This window comes from Molothrus ater, chromosome 1, assembly GCF_012460135.2.
Source record: "Molothrus ater isolate BHLD 08-10-18 breed brown headed cowbird chromosome 1, BPBGC_Mater_1.1, whole genome shotgun sequence".
Taxonomy (NCBI): Eukaryota; Metazoa; Chordata; class Aves; order Passeriformes; family Icteridae; genus Molothrus; species Molothrus ater.
Genome location: NC_050478.2, coordinates 31979909 through 31998600, shown reverse-complemented (window position 1 = coordinate 31998600; position 18692 = coordinate 31979909). Strand labels below are relative to the sequence as shown.

General features: G+C 37.3%; 1 protein-coding gene across 1 annotated transcript in view; it reads right to left on the bottom strand.

Annotated features, from left to right (window-relative positions):
• The window catches only part of DNAH11 (dynein axonemal heavy chain 11), a 77021-nt gene extending 60050 nt beyond the window's left edge, over positions 1–16971 (bottom strand). Inside the window, 14 exon segments of the mRNA XM_054514148.1 lie at positions 7215–7349; positions 8779–8977; positions 9075–9107; positions 9109–9155; positions 11290–11428; positions 12984–13074; positions 13077–13116; positions 13228–13384; positions 14187–14276; positions 14278–14330; positions 15008–15124; positions 15126–15146; positions 16425–16603; positions 16606–16971. Of these exon segments, the coding sequence (XP_054370123.1) occupies positions 7215–7349; positions 8779–8977; positions 9075–9107; positions 9109–9155; positions 11290–11428; positions 12984–13074; positions 13077–13116; positions 13228–13384; positions 14187–14276; positions 14278–14330; positions 15008–15124; positions 15126–15146; positions 16425–16603; positions 16606–16708 (1404 nt within the window). The 5' untranslated portion in view covers positions 16709–16971.
• Between the last annotated feature and the right edge of the window lie 1721 nt (positions 16972–18692).

Genomic DNA, 18692 nt, shown 5'->3' with positions numbered 1-18692 from the left:
TAGCACTTGAATGCATTTACCAGGAAGAAATATTGGTACACAAAAATCATGTAAGAAGCTATCATTTTGATCTACACATGACAGTACGAAATCATTCCATCACAGCTCACTGAGACAATGCTGTAAATGCAATGGAAAGGGACCAATTTACTTGTTTCTGGGTTGTCATGCAGCTCACCTGCTGGGATTAGTGGAGGGACTTGGTAGAAGAGCATTTAACAAGAGGAACTTGGCTGAAGAGCAGTGGACAGACAGAAGAGGTACAGACAATGAGTCCACTGCCTTGTACATGCCTTAATTTTTCTTAGAAGGAGCAGTGGATGGTTTACAACACTGACTTAAAATGTGAAGAATTCTACTAAAATTTCACAGCAAATCCTTAAAGGTTCATAAACTCTCAAATTTTATGCCACAAGACTGTTGGGGGTGTAACATGCTTGGAGAACAAGATCCTGTGATGTTGACTTCACATCCTTGGTTTATTTAACAAGTTTCCTGTGAGAAGAATACACAGCCTTTGCTGCCCAGGAGCTCCTTTCATCAGCTTCCCTTTGCAATGGGAAGTGTTATGCTTTTGTACTCTAGAACCACGGCTGTGGTTGCTATTGGAACGACAGTCATTAGCTGAAAAATCCCTCCCTGATCAGAGGAATTTCTGAAAGCCTTTTAAGGCTGATTCCCCATTAAAGGAGCTATGACAGTTTACAAGAGCTCATGAGCTCACTCTGACGCACAGCAAATTTCTTTTCTCCTAAACTTTCCATTCATTTTGATGGGCAAAAAGGAGATTAAGTTCTGTTAATGCAAGATTCTATGTTAATATGAATTTGGAAACACTTCAAAAAATGAACTAAGGTATAAAGAAGACAAAATGGTCTTTTCTTCTCTGATGTGAATATAGACAAAATTAAAACAAGACATGAAAGAGAAAACAGGGTAAAAGCTTATTCAATTAAGATTCGTGGATTTATACCTACTTTTTTAAACCTGGTGAAAATGTAATCCATTAGCAGCAATATAGATTGGCTGGAAAATTAGACAACTGATTGCAAAAGCAGTTAAATTACACATCAAACACACTTAAATGCTGCTAAAGATTTTATCTCAATACTTCTAAAATCATAGAAAGTTTTTAAAACTGAAAAATCTTTTTTGCTATCTTCTTCCAGACATGTAAAAGGACAAGCCAGTGTATTACCTTATAGTGCTTTTCATGGCATGAAAAAAGAAGGCACAGTTTTTTCTGTAGAGTTGTTTCCTGTTCAAGTTACAGGAAGGATAAAAAAAAGGGATGGTAAAGAGGGCATATCCACTGACAGCTGGACTCTCCCTTGATCGTGTTCTTCATGAAGAGCAAAACAGACAGTTTATATGAGCCTATTTTGCATTGACTGTCTGACTCCTCTTGTAGCAAAATCTACCACCAGTATAACAGTTTTGGCCAACATACAGCCCTCTCCATTTGAGTGTTATATTAACATTTCCTTTGATCTGCATCCATCTCACCTACAGAGACTCCAAACTTCACCAGACTGGGACTGACCCTCCTTGATGTTTTGTGGTACTTGGCAAAAGTAAACTCAACTTCTGACGTCCATTTCAGTACACCTACAGGCACCATGCTGAGACACCCAGGCTAGGACAAAGTGGGCTCAAGGCTTCTTGTGAACAGAGGTAAAGCCAAATTTTATCATCTGCAATCAGACAGCAACTTGTGGGAGTGCAGTGTCAGTTCCAGTTTGCACCAAGCAGTTTCACCCTCCTCCTTTCCCCTTGCTTGCCACAACTTTTAAAGTTTTCCAGTTTGTAAAGAAATGAACTTTGCCAAGGCCCAGACAAGCTGTAGCCAATGGTTGTGATAACACTGTAATAACTGTGGAATAGATTTTACCACTGCTGTTGAGGGAAGATAGGTTTCTCACTTCTGTATGGAACTTACTCTGGAGCACTGCTGATGTTGCAGTGGTAGTTGAATGAATTGTTGGTCTGGAGCTTGTCTTCAGAGACAGCACCAAGCCTATTACCTATAAACACTGCTTTTCCTACTCCAGCATTTCCAACAAGCAAGACTACTTTGCCTTTTATTATGAGTAAATCAATGTAGTACTGGAGATATACAGTCTAAAATGTGTGAACAAAGACTGACTAAAATTGAAAAGAAAAAACCCCATCAAACACTTGCACATCACAGTCTACTTTTAAAAGCAAACTGTAATTTCTGTTTTTCTCTCTGACTAGGACTAAATTCTAAAAAGCGATGAAGCAGGATACACCATACTTTTATTCTCAAAGAATTGCTAAAATAAATTGTTTTACTTTTTACACAGTATTTCTACTTGAAAATTTTTATTCAACTTCTTCTAATAGGAAGCTTTTGAAATCTGGTTGTATCTGAAGTGCATTCATTCCACCTCAGGCATCACAGAACTAGTCTCCCTATAACTGTTAGAGAAGCAAAGACTGGTGAAAGATGAAGGTGGTTTAATTTATCAATTATTTCAATTAATTTTTGACCTGGCTTTCAACTTACCTAAAACCATTTGGACAAAGAGTTGGCAATAAACAGCTTTACTTACTGTGAGCACCTAAAAGCTTCCTTGCCTGATAAATCTTTCTTTTCCAAGCTCTTCAATTGTCTGATAAATATTTCTTTTCCAAGCTCTGTGTTTTCCTATCAAATGTTAACCCACAAAGACAACAACAGAGTTGATAATGGATTATATCTTTTGATCATCAAATCCATGTTTCTATGTCCATAGTCTTCTAATCTCCCCAGGAAAATTCCTACTCATCTAAGTGTTAAAAAGTTGTACAATACAAGCTAATGCAATCAAAACACCATGAATCACTTGAGAAGATCCTATGCAGAACACACTGAAAAAAGTGAAAAAAACCATACCTTCAAACTGAGGCAATTACAACTAATTACAGCCCATGCTTTCCATCCTTCACTGACAGGTATATATCATACTATCACACCTTCTACAAGTTGTCTTCCAAAAATACAACTCTGACTTTATAAATTGTTCAAAAGCCTAGTGGAAAGGTGATGAAATGATTTGCTTCCTCTAGATCTCATACACTTTGTTTGTGTGAAGCTAATTTAGCTGGCAAAAAAAATTATCTGTGCATAAGTGTGGCCATAAGAAAATGTTAAGACTTCAATTTGGTGCACAGTTGCCGTAAGCATTATTTTCAATTCTTTAAATGGACTTGGAGCCTGAATTTCTCTTACTACGGATAAAAGGTATCCCACAGAGAAGTTGGTAGATGGCCCAGAAAGGCTGGAATCCTGTGCTGGAAGCCTGTGCTAGGGCAGGTTTCTGGGAGGACCTGTGAACCTGCATAGAGAGGAGCCCACGCTGGAGCAGGCTTGCTGGCACAACTTGTAGCCCCATGGGGGACCCACACTGGAGCAGTTTATGAAGAGCTGCAGCCTGAGGAAAGGACTCAAGCTGGAGAAGTTCATGGAGGCCTGTCTGCCATGGGAAGGACCCTGTGATGGAGCAGGGGCAGAGTGTGAGGAGTACCTCCCCTGAGAGGGAAGGAGGAGCAGAGACAATGATGAGCTGACTGCAACCACATTTTCTATGCCCCTGTGCTAATGGGGTGAAGAGGGAGAGAAAATTGGGAGTGAAGTTGAATTGGGAAGAAGGGAGGAGTGGAAGGAAGGTATTTTTAAGATTTTGGGGGTTTTTTGACACTACCCTACTCTGATTTGATTGGTAATAAATAAAACTAATTTCCCCAAGTTGAGTCTGTTGTGCCTATGACAGTGTGCTGAGTATTTGATTCCCCTGTCTTTATCTTGACCCAAGAATTGAATTTTTTTCTCCACTGTCCAGCTGATGAAGGAGAGTAATTATGGCTTGGTGGGCTTCTGGCATTTAACCAGGGTCAGCCCTCCACACACTACTGCTCTGATTAAGCAGTACACATAAGAGAGATAAAAAACGCCACTTAACTGATGACAAAATTCTCTGAAATGCCTATTTGAGGATATATGTGGCTACCAAATGAATAATAAATTAACAGAATAAAAATTAGAAGGAAGATTTAAATAAATAATGGAGTTTGATCCAATTAATCTTCAAACTGGATGTTAAAAATGCCAACTAATACCATCAGATACTCAGACGTTCTACTCCAGGTGCTGGGGTTTCAGGTGATGAATACTAGCTCTGGATATTGTAGCTGGGGCAGCAGCTCTTAAACTTGTACCTCAAACAGCAGCCACATTTACAAGCAATGAATGTGTGCCTATGACTCTGTCAGGATCACAACCTAGAAATCATCAGTAAACTTTTCAGGGAAAGAAAGTTAAGATATGTTGTTTAACAAGAACATGATCAAGGCAATCATGTTTATTACAGTCCCACAGAGAATTATCTGCAACACAATGCATACACTATTCCTTGAACAAGCTAAACAAACTCTGATTGAACATACCTTAGAGTTTTTTACCAGAATCACAGAGGGTGATAAATTCAAAATGTTTAACTTGACTTTGTATGAGTTTATTAGAGTTTAATTAATTTAAAAGGTGACTAGTCTGCTTTGCCAATGTGAGTTCTCCTGAAAGCAGACAAATGCAGAGGAGGGGAAAATCTCTCTCAAGGTCAATGGAAATAATCACAAGATGATTCAGAGCAGGAGTCTAAATTTAGGTGCTCCAAAATATTTCTTGAAAAAGCCACTTCCTGTTTCTCAGATAAAGCTAGATTATATGGCTCACCCCACCAGGCACCTTGCTGAGTAACCTGAGGATTACTATGGTTTAAGTTTCTAAGACAGGAAAGCATAAAATTCCAATCACTTTCCAAGATTACATTCAGATCTTAGATTTGGATTTCATTACATTCCAGCATTTCAGAGAGCCCACAAAATTGGTTTGGCTGTATAATTAATAAGAAGGAAAGAAGTCTTATCTTACTGTGCTTAGACTGACTGATTTAGATTTCCTACACTAGTCTTCCATCAATGCCTTGAGAAGGCTGACCTAGAACAGAGACCAGATAGAGTTAAAGAATAAAGTAGGTATTTATTAAAAGGCCTCAATGGACACATCTTGGGCAGTGCAAGAGCCCAGGCAGGGCTACGCCCAAGATGGACTCAAAATGGTCACAAAATGGACAGCTGGTCATGGGTTGTCACACTTCTATAGGTTTTAGTCCATTAGCATATTGGAATTAATTGTTCGATTATAACTTTAGGTTATGAAGTCCCATCCTTCTTGTTTTTCTCTCTTCAGTCCACCATTGTTTATGCTCTTAGTCCTGAAATTTGTATTGATTGTCCTTGGTCCCAAGCTAGAAAAGGAATTGTTTTGTCTAGCTACTCTGTGAAGAAAGCTTACCATCACTTAATATGAAGATCAGAACCACACACTAAAGCAGCACTGAATCTGAAAAATATAAAAGCTAAAACTTAAGGCATCACCATGGTACAGTGATGCAAGGACTTTAACAATGGAATCTTAAGGCTATTTTACTGAGAGACTTTCCAAATACCAGTTTCAATAATCCCATCATTGATATCCTGAGTTACATCAGCTCACATCTAGGAGGCACAATCAGCATTACAGTATTCATAGGCTAATTTAAGGCTCTTTTCTGTGCCAAATAGGCAAGACAAAGGGTAAATTAGGTATTAAATATTACTTAGCAATAGTGAAAACCAAAGAAATTATAAGAATAAAAGAAAAAGGAATTTACACTGCAAAACTGTCTCCAGAAAAATAGAGGAAGAAGAAAATGGGAAAACTGGTAAAGGGAAAGCCACTGTAATTGTGTCTCAATGGCTCACCTTGTTAGCGTCCATAATGATGGCGAGGCACTCAGTCTACATAAGATCTATGTAGATCTTTGTGAAACAAACCTTTTTTATCCCTCATGGGTAATATTGGCTTTTCCTCTCAGAGAAGATGACAGGAGAACTGCAAATTATATTTCAATAGAATCTTATCACTTAAGTGCTTAAACAACAACATTGTACTGCAATTAAAACTTCAGAAGATAACACATCACTGAAACAAGAAGCTTTTGTAACATCAAACCCATGTTTTCTTCCTTTGCTTTTTTATTAGGTAGTTGTTTAAAATAACAAAAAATTCAGTGAACACTCAATACAGCAAAATGACTGCATTTTATGTAATAATGATCTGTTTTGATTACAGGAGAGTTGGTCATTAGTCTTCACAATACGGGAGATATAAAGGAGGTGCTGTGAGTCAGGGGAGAAAATAACAGGCCCTTCAAGGCAGCTGGATTAAAACTGTGCAGGGTAATACTTTCTGTCTACCAGCATCCTGCCCTGCCCTCCAGCCTTTCCATAACCACCAGTGCTGGGCACCCATGTCTTGCTACATCAAAACCTCAGAAAAATGGAAGAATTCTATCTCTTACATATTCTCTGAATTCTGGTATTGTCCATTTTGGATGGAGAATGACATTCCAGCAAGAACACCTATTTCTTGCCATCTTTCCACTCTCAGGTTTCCTGGTGTATAAAATCACACAGTTCATCAGCTGTCAGAACTTCTGCATTAAAAGTTAATTCCAAATGGGCATTTGTATTCACATACATGTGATGAAGAACTTTCAGAACCTGAAGGGAAGGAGCAGGGTGAATGTTAGTAACACCATTTTCATATTGTAGGAATTTTTCACTTTTTCCTGAACTGGATCTTGGACTGAATCCCTGTACTCAGCCAACAGTGTACATTAATTTATTCTTGTCTCTGAGCTAGTTTAGCCCCAAATTTCCATTAAGCCTAAGGATAGGAAAGGAGACTCCAAGTCTGAAATAGCCATATTCTGCACTCAATTCTAATAGAAAGTGTTAAATGGAGAAGAAAATCTATGCAGCTGCCAACATTTAGTAGCATAAATAAGCAAGCGTTATGTATTAGAATTATTTGTCTAGTGTTTTGGCAGGACATCCCATGATTTCTCTCTAGAAGTCTAATTAAAACATCCTGCTTCTCCTTCCAGAACAAAGTATTACTTAGTCTATCTGTCAAATTGAATGTCCATTACTTCATGCCATGATTAACTGTCCTTTGGGACATGCAAACAGCACATAAAATGTAGAATTTGCTTGCAACATTTGCGCTTTCTATTGCTCATCATGCGGCTGACCGAGTGGCCTCAGCAGTGTGTTATTAGCCTGCAGCCTCAGGCAAAGGCAGCATGAAGAATTTGTTATGCAAGAGCCCTGGCAGTTTCTTTACAATGTGAGATGGAAAACATGCTGCATAGGCAGGAAGGTACCTTACCCTTCCCATTCCCTGCAATTCCACCAACAAACACGGAGTGACACACTGCTGGCTGCTCCTCCAGCTGAACATCCTTCCACACAGAAAGGACACACAGGGAGCACCTCTCCTCTCCTGTTGTAGTTCTTATCACAGAGACACAATTATTCAAAAGATTTTTTCCCCCTCCACATCCTTATTCCCTTTAATAGGAAAAAGTAAGCTTGCTCTTTCTTGGCAGATTTGCCTCAGCAAAGCTAATGTTGCATCAAGCAATACGGTCTCTTAGAAAATGGTAAGAGTTAGTGCAAAGAAATTAAAGCAGTTACCTCAGTCGAGTGAGAACAAATCCTATTCTGACAGACAGCCATACAGTCCAGCAGGACCATGAAAACCCAAGGATACAGAACAGTTATCACAATTTTGCCACTGCTTTGGCAGAGTGGATTCTGCAATCAGCTGTACAGCTGGAATTCAGAAAAATACAAAGTCAGTCTCCTAAAGTAATACATTGCTTCCAAAGAAATAGTTCTATGAGTCAGAGAATAGAAATAGCTTGCCTGCTTGTGGATTTCTGTTTTAGTGAAGAGTGTTCATTCTGATTTTCCTAAGTCTAACAGGAACAAGTTCATAATCCTCAGTGCTCGTCTTCTGATTTACCCAGTTAGCAGGAAACAAACTACTCTGTAGAAGTCTGATTATGAAGTTCATAATACCTCAAGGCATACCTTACTGTTTTTCACCCTTCTGTCAGGATAATAGAAGAAGAGAGAAGAGCACAAAATCCTTTATAAATCTTCTGATCAGTCACATTCAACCAGCTTTGTTATTTCCAATATACTCCAATAAAGGTAAGGATGTGCTGCCACATACAGCAGATGTGGATGTTCCTTGAAGAAAGGTGGGAATAAATACACTTTTCATTTGGTCTGTGTACTAACCAGTGTTTCTGTGTTTCAATTTTTCACTCTGTCTGTAATTAAAATAAATTAGTGTTTAAATTCAGCTTATGGGCAACCAATTGTTGTGAGTATACATGCATGCATACATATACCTGCATGTATTTAATGTGTATAGCACAACTTGCACTATACTATACATAAAAGCCAGAGCACACAAAAGTCACATGTAGCCATGCACATTCCAAATCCACACCTTCTTATTTATGTGTTTTTGTTCCCTTACTCTTCTTACCTCACTATAAATATCTGACCAACAATGAATTTGCTACCAAATGCAAATTCTTCTTACTGTGCACAAACAAACGCTTTTGTCACTCTAGATTGTCACTGTGCACATCTTTTCCAAACAGGACACACATTTCCTTATGGACATATTTATCATACTGAGGAACATTACTGCCATGATGAAATGCCTTTGAACTACTGAGTCATTGAGAGCACTTTATCAATGCTTTAACATATTCAAAAATAATCTTCATGTCTGATACAAACAACCCATTGGCAATTATCTTGATAAAAAAAATCTTAAGGGGAGTGATTAAAGACAATGCATTTGTTTACTTTGAGAATAAAGTTCTCTTCTGTCTGCAAGTACAGCTCCAGGGTAGATTGTTTAACCATCTGCTCAGACTGTAGGTTCCCCATCCTCAGAACATCCAGAGATGGAAACAGGTCACTGATCACGGCTGTGAAAATTGGGATATCATCTGTCACTATTTTATGCAAATTGAAGTCTCTTAAGACACACATAAGCACATGGAAAAAGAGGGTAAACAATGCATCACAAGAACATTAAATATTTTTTTAGGAGACTATTTTTATTCAAAGGAAAAACACCAGAAACATGTTTTACCCAGTCCTCAGGGATGTTCTTATCTCCTTGTTTCAGAAATTACCAAAACTGACTTGATAGCATGAAGTCCCCAGTCATAACAGCCCTACAAAGACATTTTAACTGATCATGTTAGCATATGAAATAAAACTAAGTGGTAATGCTCATTAAGAAAACAATCGTTTTACACACAGAGTAAAACAAGACATTTTTATTCACTTGTAGTCTTTCAGTGGCTTTTGGTCAGCATTAGAGGTTGACTAAAAATTTAAAAGGCTGAAATATATATATCTGTATATCTATTTAATTTTAAGTATTTCCATTTGAGTCCCTGTTCTTAACTGGCTACCAGCTGAGTAAAGTTTGAAAACATATTCAAACTTTACAGCCACACCTGGGAATTCAATATAAATACAGCCTATTGGTAGTATCAATTCCCTCCTCCCCCCTCCAAAAACAAAACCACCAACCCCAAAATAAACAACAAAACTGGAAGCAAATTCACAACTTAAAAATACACCATTTTAAGTTGACAGATGTTATGCATCTATCCTCTTCCACGACAGTGGTAACTCTAAGTGTGAATCAAATACAGCACAAAAAATAATTTTGGAAAAAAGTAATTTTCAAACTCAGGACAGGTCATGATCAGTAAGAAAAAATTTCTGAAGTAAATTATTATTTATCTATTATCTGCATTGGAAAGGAATCTCCACATTTTAGAAACGGTACATCTGGGAAAATAAGTTAAAAGAGATAATGAAACCAGGAAATTTAGGAATAGACTGCACTTAATAAGATTTCTGTTAGATTTAGGCAAGGATTTTTTTCTGTGTTTTGGTGGGTTTTTTTGGTTTTGTTTTTTGTTTTGTTTTTGTTTTTTTAATCTCTTTGTTTGCAGGATATGCATCTGAAAAGCAGCCTGGTGTGTGGCTTGTCCAGTGTACAAAGTCTTCATTTGCCATGGTATCACAGGACCAGAAGTCCCTTCACAACATAAGCCCTGAAAGCCCTGACTGATAACCCTTTTCTGCAGCAGGCTGAGGATCCTTTCCATAGGCTAGGATCCTAGTGCCCCAAAGGTACATTTAAAGTTCTAAAAGTCCCAACATTGGAGCAATACTCTTAGAACTCTCTGAACTGCTGTATATTTTGTGCAGAAGCCCAGAATTTTTTCTCAGAGTTATTTGATTTCTTCCATTTCCATTAAAAGTAAACCAAATGAGACTTAAGAAGTAATAAAGAACATTCTAGATTTTGCTTCAAACATTAATGTTAATATTATTATCGTAACTACGATTAATACTGAAGCAGCAAACAATGGTATAAATTACTTTGCTCAATTCAGAACGTGCCTCCAGGACAAAGTAATCATTAGACTCAAGGAATCCTTGTTCTAGTGAAGCAAACAATATTAATTATCTTTAGATATGCACAGTTTAATTTCACTATCTCTAGAAAATTTCAAGAAGTGTGTCAAGAAATCTTCAGGATATTTAGACATAATTTTGAAATTATGCAGGCATGAAAATAAAGTTGTTTTTTATTTCATAAAGGCCCTGCCTGCTATTTGAGTTTATGGCTTAAGTTTGAAGGGTTCTTCAAGTTCTAATTCCATTGAGAAAAATGAATATTAGGAATATCTTGCAAAAAATTATGCAGCTGGAGATTATTAAAACAGCATCCATACAAGAAAGAGATCATACATTTTCTAGGTTTGAATTTTTAAGATAATATTTCTGAATACAGATTCTTTCCAGTATAATAATTAAATTATTTAGAAATGCTTTTCCAGCTCCCTTTTTTCAAACACCTTTTTTCACTGCTTTTACTGGGGAAAGTTTAAAGACATGTTCATTCAATTACAATATGCTATGTGTTTTTCAAAATAATTTCTACTCTGTTACTCTCTTCTCCAAAAGATAGTTGTTTACATGGGTGTTACACAGCAGCACAATGTAGTCAGTCATCCCAGGTATGAAGATATACAATTGGTGATATACAATTGTTTAATGTAAAATGAGCACATTACTAACATCCAAAGGTAAGAAGAAAGGACAATTTTTTCCAAATTCATGTCTGACAATTTATTAAGGATGGAAATGTGATTTAGAGTGTCTTTAAAATACAAGATAAGACAACATGCATAAATCCCTCCTATTATGCAATATTCAGCTGCACCGGTATGGAGTGTGTGCTAATAGATACATGTTAAATCCAGAAGCCCAAAGAACCCTCACCTGTTCAGGGAGAAGCTCCCTGCAGAGAGGTTGGAAGGTGATGAACTTCCTGGCTAACAGACAGGCACCAATAAACCCTACAGCAGCCAACATCATTTCAGAGACCAGTTCAATGTCAGGGACAACCATGGCACAGGTTCTAGGGAAGGAAAAAACCCATAATCCAAATGCACAGATTAGTATTTAAAGATGGTGAGAATAAGTCAGCTAAATCAAATATCTGATGTGTGCAAACATTTTTAGAAACAGAGCTCAAAAGAGTCACAATTAAGAGTGTCAATCAAAGCTGACAAGGACTCTAGTTCAAAGCAAAATGAGTTAATTAGGCACTGGTGATTGTTAATATTCCATAACATTGCTGCACAAAAAAGGCATCTGAGAAACACAGACAGGTACTGCCCAAACTCAGAGCAGGCACAGGCTGCAGTGGTGGCACTTGCCACTGATCAAGAGGGCACAGTCAGCAGCTGTGCAGGGTCTGGAAGCCAAGTGCAACACAACCATTGCTAAAAATGCCAGCCTTCTTTAAAGTTTTTTTTTTTGAGAACTTTAGTGCTTTTATATGAAGGCTTGGTTGCCTTTAGAGGTTTTGCTGTTTCTTTTCTAAATATAACTGCTCAAATTTTTAGAACTAACACCCAGAAATTTTAATGACATGAATGAAAAATATCTCATTAAATCTCATTTTTAAATGAACATGAAGTAATAATGTTATTGCTAAACAATTTCACAATTTCCTCGTTAAAAATCATTACTTAATTTACATATGAGCAAAAAGATCTTGAATTTCGTGTTCAAGCCAGCTACAAACCAGCATATTTGTACCTCAGAACTCTTTCTTATTACTGAAAAAAGCCCAAATATGTCTTTGTTTTCCCCATCCAGAAATACACTGCTGAACTAAATGACCAGTTTTAATTCTGTCATATTTGAGTGTGAATGGGGAACTTCTCATGTAGTTTTGTCTGACCTGTATATCCAGGTATCATAGTAATAAATATTCCAACTCTGGATTTCAGTGTCATGAAATACAAATCTGTTAAAAAAAATAACTTAAAGAAGTGTTAAAAGAAAGTTACTACTTACAAAAGAAGAAAACTCACTAGACCTCGGCAAGCAGAGGTATTTTAGCTTTTAGTAATCTGTCTGGCATTGAATTCAGAAGGAAAGCACTGGACTATTAGAGCCACAGAGAGAGCATGTGGCTGAAGCATGTCTATAGGAAGAATCACCTTTGGAAACACAGAATAAAGGAGACTGGTAGGGATGCAGAGGGTTCGAAAAGGCCAGGAGACAATATTGAGTGAAAAAACCCAAAATGGAGAACATAGGACAGTGGAAAAACAAGGCATGTCTCAAAAGCACTGGAAAGTACTGGAATCACTGAGACTTCTTGCAAAGTTGAATCCCTCCAAACTTCTCACCCACAGGGTTGCCATGATCTCACATGGTAGGACTTGAACTGGTTTCAATAACAAAACTTTAATTGTAATCTGGTAGGACCAGAATTCACTCACATTTATTCCTACAGTTTGAAGAGAAAGTTATTTTTGGGTAGTACATAACACAGATGATTTTGTGTTACCATCTAGTCTTTCATTTACAAATAGTTTCAGAGGAACTTTGGAGGAAGATATTACTGGTTCAGTATTTATAGCCTGCAAAGGACAAGGAAACACTCCTAGCACACTCACTTCTTTTTCTTCCCAGTTTTACTGTGGATAGACTTTAATTGTTCTGCCAGTACTGACTAGACTTCCACCAACAGATGACTGAATTTCTCACAGCTCCTGTATGGACCAAACCTTTATAGATATTCCCTACAGACTAAAATTAAAATATTTAACTTCTTTTTCTTGAAAGCAGCAGTTTCCAGTATAATTCACATGAAAAAGAAGCTAAACAACAATCTCCATACTGCTTAACAGAACATCTCACCTCATCATCCATGTATTCTGAATAGTCGAAAATTTTCACCGTCATACCAAGGGTACAGCCTAAATCTTCCATGGTCTCTGTCTTCTCTGTGCCAGCTGCTCCTGCAGGAGCACCACTCACTGCTAGGTAGAGAGCCTGGGTTGGAGTAATAGAACACCTTAACATATGAAAAAAGATCTTTTGGGTTGCAATGAACTTCCACAATATCGGAAATTTTTTTATAACTCTTATGTTTCATGGATGATTTATTCCAAGTCCACTTTCTCATTACAATGTAATGTCCTAAACCACAAATGTATCTCTTCCATATTCATGTAAAATCATGGTGTGGTACTACTTGGAAAGTGCTTATTTTAGAAAAGAAAACTAACTACATCGACATTTTTTATCAAGAAGGAAGATCCTATCAGTGATCACAGAGGATGGGAAATAGGAGGCTGTAGTTGCTGCTTTGCTTATTTCAAAGATTTGACTTTGACCTCCCAGCTGAGGTTTGAAAGCATTAAGCTAGCCAAGATGCCTGAGTGCATCTTTTTTGATCACTTATTTTAACAAGAAATTCCATATTGGAGCCAAAACATGCCCAGAAGAAAAAATTTCACTGTACGTGATATAAAAAAAAAGTAGTTTGGACTTTCACAAATAAAAAAAAAATTGCTGAAAAATCCTGATTAACCTTGGCAAAGATCTGCTCATATTCCCCTTCAGACTAGACAATGAATATGTTAGCTTAAGTTATGCAAAAAATATTTCAGTTTTTATAAATGTAGTGGCCATTAAAATCATACCATTTCTTAAATATGTGCACCTACATGCACATAGATTCTGAAATATATTGTGCCTTGATAACTTCATAATATACCTATGAGGTAGGAAAGAACTCTAAACTTCTAAGAAACATTTAACTTTTAATTCCTGAAACAGATAAAGCAGGCACTGTTATTTATAGCAGTCATTACCTGTCAGTCAAAGGTGTAATAACTTGCCAAGGGGTATTTCCCAAGTACTCATAAAAGTACTGAAACTGAGCATCACAAATGTTGGCAAAACTGTTTCTGGACATCATCCCATCTGTGGCATACCTGTGACAGCAAGCAAAAGCTCTGGAACTGGAGACCTAAGAGCCATCAAAGAGCCATGATGCCATGTAGGAGCTATTCAGGTGGTACAAATGCCACCCATCACAAAGCTGCAGCTGTAATCAGCAGGTCTCACAACTCACTCCTAGCCACTTATGACTAATAACTACCTCAATCTATTATAAAGGATTATAATTAGATGCACCTCGAGGCATTTGTGCTTTTATACAGATGCAAGTTTAATAGAAGATAATTTTAATAGAGCTATTACAGCAGAACACAAGGGCTCTCCATACAAACAATGCAGTCTTTGCAAGGGAGCTGATATTACTTTGACCACAATGAGTTTCATTTTACTCCTCAAGCCTTGTTTCCTCTTATCTGAATGCCACTTTAAAAGCCCATTTTATTTCTGAGGCTTAGGGGGAAAAAAAGAATTCTTTCCTATTTCAATTCCAATCCAGTGAACCATTTTGGACATTCAAACCAACAGCATTAGTTTTACCTGATTTAAAGTTGTACATAGAGTAAGCACTTTGGTTTAAATAAACATGCAATATTTCAGTTTTCTGCACATACAAAAAGTCACCACAGGAAGAGGAGATGCTGTGGAAGTGCACATGCCTCTGAAAGGAGAGCAAAACCCTGTGAGTTGCTGAAGGCAGAACAAACTGTGAATGCAAAATACAGCTGATTCAAACATGCATCCTCTGGGCTTGAAGGCTTGCTGATACCTCTCTGCCATGAACATCTTTGGTACAAATGGCCATGATTTCTTCATGATCACCCGAGGAAAATTCTCCAAGCAGCATGGTAATAAAGAGCATTTAGCTCAGTGACCTGAAAAGATTTAGGTAACCCTCTAAAACCAGATGGCTTCCAGTACTGCTACCATTATTATTACTAGAAATTAGTTCTGTCTACATTATGAACTAATTCACCATAAAAACTGGCTTGTACATACGAATTTTCTGATATTCAACATGAGATGCCAGAAGAAATCCTGGTTTAAACAGAAATTTGAACCATCTCCAAAACAACAACAATCCAGGTGAGCACAAATGCTGCAGATGGCCAGCTAGGCAGGGTAGGAGGAATGGATGGATAAGGAGTTGTAAATGAAATGGAATTAAAATTCTGTGGTTATAATCTCCATAGAGATATGTACCAGACTTTATGAAATTGTACTAATTGTACAAGAACATTTATTGGCAAACCAAAAATAGTCCTTAGGAAAGATCAGAGACATTTTAAAAATAGACAAAGCAATAAGGGGATGAATACAAAATACGATATAAATGACTATACAGAGTTATGTAATACAAAGTGACTGTGGAGTTTCTCAGGTTTCATATTAAAAGGGGAAGAAACCACAATGTCAGCTAATGCATGTAATTCAAAGAAGGCAAATGTAAAAATACATGGAAATATCAATAGAAAGATATAATGCATTTTCTATCACAGGGAAAATTTAGACAGTTCTGTCAGATATTCACCTTTAAAGTCTCGTTCCTATTTTGTATTTCCCTTCAGCAGATATTCTATGTCGGAAAACAAAACCAAAACTACTGAAAGTTTTCACAAAGAGAAAGAGTACTCACACCAAGAGAAAAACATTTAGGAGAAGTTTGAGGTAAAAATGGGTAAAGCAAAAAATCAAATGGCACAAGGTATCCATCTGAAATGGGACTAAAACCAAACATAGATGTAAACTGCTTGGTTAGACATAAACAAACCCTATAGTTTTGGCTTCTTTACATTAATATATGGGTATATATGTATTGAATTGTATGTATCCATACTGAATGTGTACTCTGTTCTTAGCACACCATTGTGGCACTATGTTCACTTTTAGCTTTTGTCTCAGTTCAGAATAATCCTACAAAACCCCAGTAATTAAGATGTGATGCCCTTGAGGTAGCAGAAAATGAAGAAAAAGCCATGTTTCTTTTTTCAGTAGATGCTGTATTGTTTAATATGTTATAGTAATATGTTCATATGTTTAACATTTAATATGTAAACTATACTAATATGACTATTTTCATATTAGTAAGCTATATTTACTAGTAGTAGCTATATTTACTTTCTGTGAATTAAGCAAAAAGGAGATGTCCAAACCTGCTTCTTGTGGCAGCCCTTCAGGGCTGTTGCCAAGCTCTCTTTCAGCCTACCAGATGCCATTTCTACATCTAAAACCCATCAGGTTTGTGAAGTACTAAGCTCAGCCTGGGCTGGGTAGTCAAAAACTCACTGTTCTCTCTGCCTCTCTTCATAGGCCAGTGTGGCCTCCATGAGCAGAGATGTACTGCACTGTACACAGTTTCCTCAAGGTGCAGCAACCAAGACTCCACCTTTTGAAGCAAAAAAACCCCCAAGCATGCATAAATGTATGCACGTAACATTAAGGGTATATTTTGTACTAAAAATAAAGGAAGTTCATCTCCTTAATCTTCACAAAGGATTTTTGTTACACCAGTAATTTTTACAAACTTGAAATGAGAGTGGATTTTCCCTCCATTTTCTCTGTCACTGTACCTTCAGCAGGATTTAGATGAGACACCAGATACTGGGTTTTTTTTTACATATCCACTTGATTTGAACACAGACATACTGTCTTAAAACTCCAAACAAGAAAGTCTTGAGTTTTTGTGTTCACAGCCCCAGAGTAGGCACAGACAATACAGCATTTTCTGTCTCCATGTGCTCAAACATAGTTTTTCCAAGATACAGCTATCTCCAAGAAGCAAGCTGCATATACTTGTCCATTCAGTCTGGGGCCTCCCTGCTGCAACAATCAATCATTAGAAGGACAGGCAACATTGATTTTATGCAATGTTTATGCATTCAGCACTGTTCTGAGAACAATAAGTTATTGTCTCAGAAGTTGCTGATCTGCTCTCCCTGACCTACCACTACCCAGTTAGCACACATGCTAGGGGGCCAGTTGGCAAATATGAGGCTCAGAACCAGCGGAAAGGTTCAGCTGATAGGAGATGTGTGAGACCACTGGAGGTTTGGAGAGGTATGTGCTAAAAGATAAGAGAGGAGGAGATCTGAAACTATAACAGAAGATGAAGTAAAAAGAGCAGCAGGAGAGAGAAAGTATGAGAAATGCAATATTCAACCTTGATCAGTACTGTGACTTTTAGTACTCATATTTTCATTTTCATTACTTCCAAACAGTAAACTGTCTAGACTTCTTTTAAAAACATTTTATGCACAAGAGAAAGATAGACAATTTATTAAATTATAGTAAATGACACAGTGTTGGGTAGCAAAATGTTCTGGGTTTATTATTATTTATTATTTTTTCCAAATTTATATAACTAAAAGTAACAGTTCATGCAATTGAAAGTGTCTATTTAATCTACATCCCAAAGAGGACAAAATTCATGAAGGAGATTTCACATAACTCAACATATCTGATCATTAGATCTACATTTGTCATGGAACAGAACATGCTCCTTTTCTGGTCTGTATTTCCCAAGGGCAATATTTATATATATCCCTGTATTCTCTTGAAATTTAAGATCAGCAGCATTGTCAAAAAGTTTGGTAAGATGATGGGCTATTTGCATCCAAAAATACCAGATATATAAGGAAACCATTTACATTAGATTTGTGTCAATCACACTAATGCATGCCTCTGTTAAAGTGGATGACTCTCTGACTGCTGCATGATTACTACACACAAGGTTTTTATGGGGAAAAGCTGGGCCAAAATGACAAATCAGTGACTGGAGTTAATTACACTTCTGTCAGTTGTCAGAAGAGTCTGAAGGACAGAGCTCAATATAAAACTGAGAAGTCTTGAAATTGTTATTATTTATGGCTAATGCTTATACTACAAATTGCCTTTAAGGTCTAAATGCCTTTTGTAGCTACACATCTCTCCAAAGAGCGTGGAATTTGAAATCACTGTCTACACACCAGCATGCTCTAGGCCTGACGCCTAAGACAGAAGACTTGTTTGCTGGCCTTATGTGTGGATGAAACAAATCACTGACATTTAGTTATGTGGAGAATCTATGAGGGCCTACCATCATGTTTGAAAAGGCTCCACATTCAATCCTTCATCACCTCTGAAAGCATCAGTTCTTCTGAGTTACAACTCACAGCCCTTCAAAAAAAAGGTTTTGCCTGAGACACACTCAAAGCTGCAGCACTCAGAAAATTGAAGGCTGTGGCTGGATAGTAGCCAGGCCAGGAGGCCAGGAGTATCATCTGGCATGTAGATAACATAGTATGCTTCTGCATACTATGCATAGAAGCTTCTGAAATACATCAAAGTGCCTGTGTTTTCATACAGCTGAGTGTAACAAAACCTAGGAGATCATTGTTCAATTGAGGAACACAGAAGGATGGCTACAAAACATTCCTCGTGCA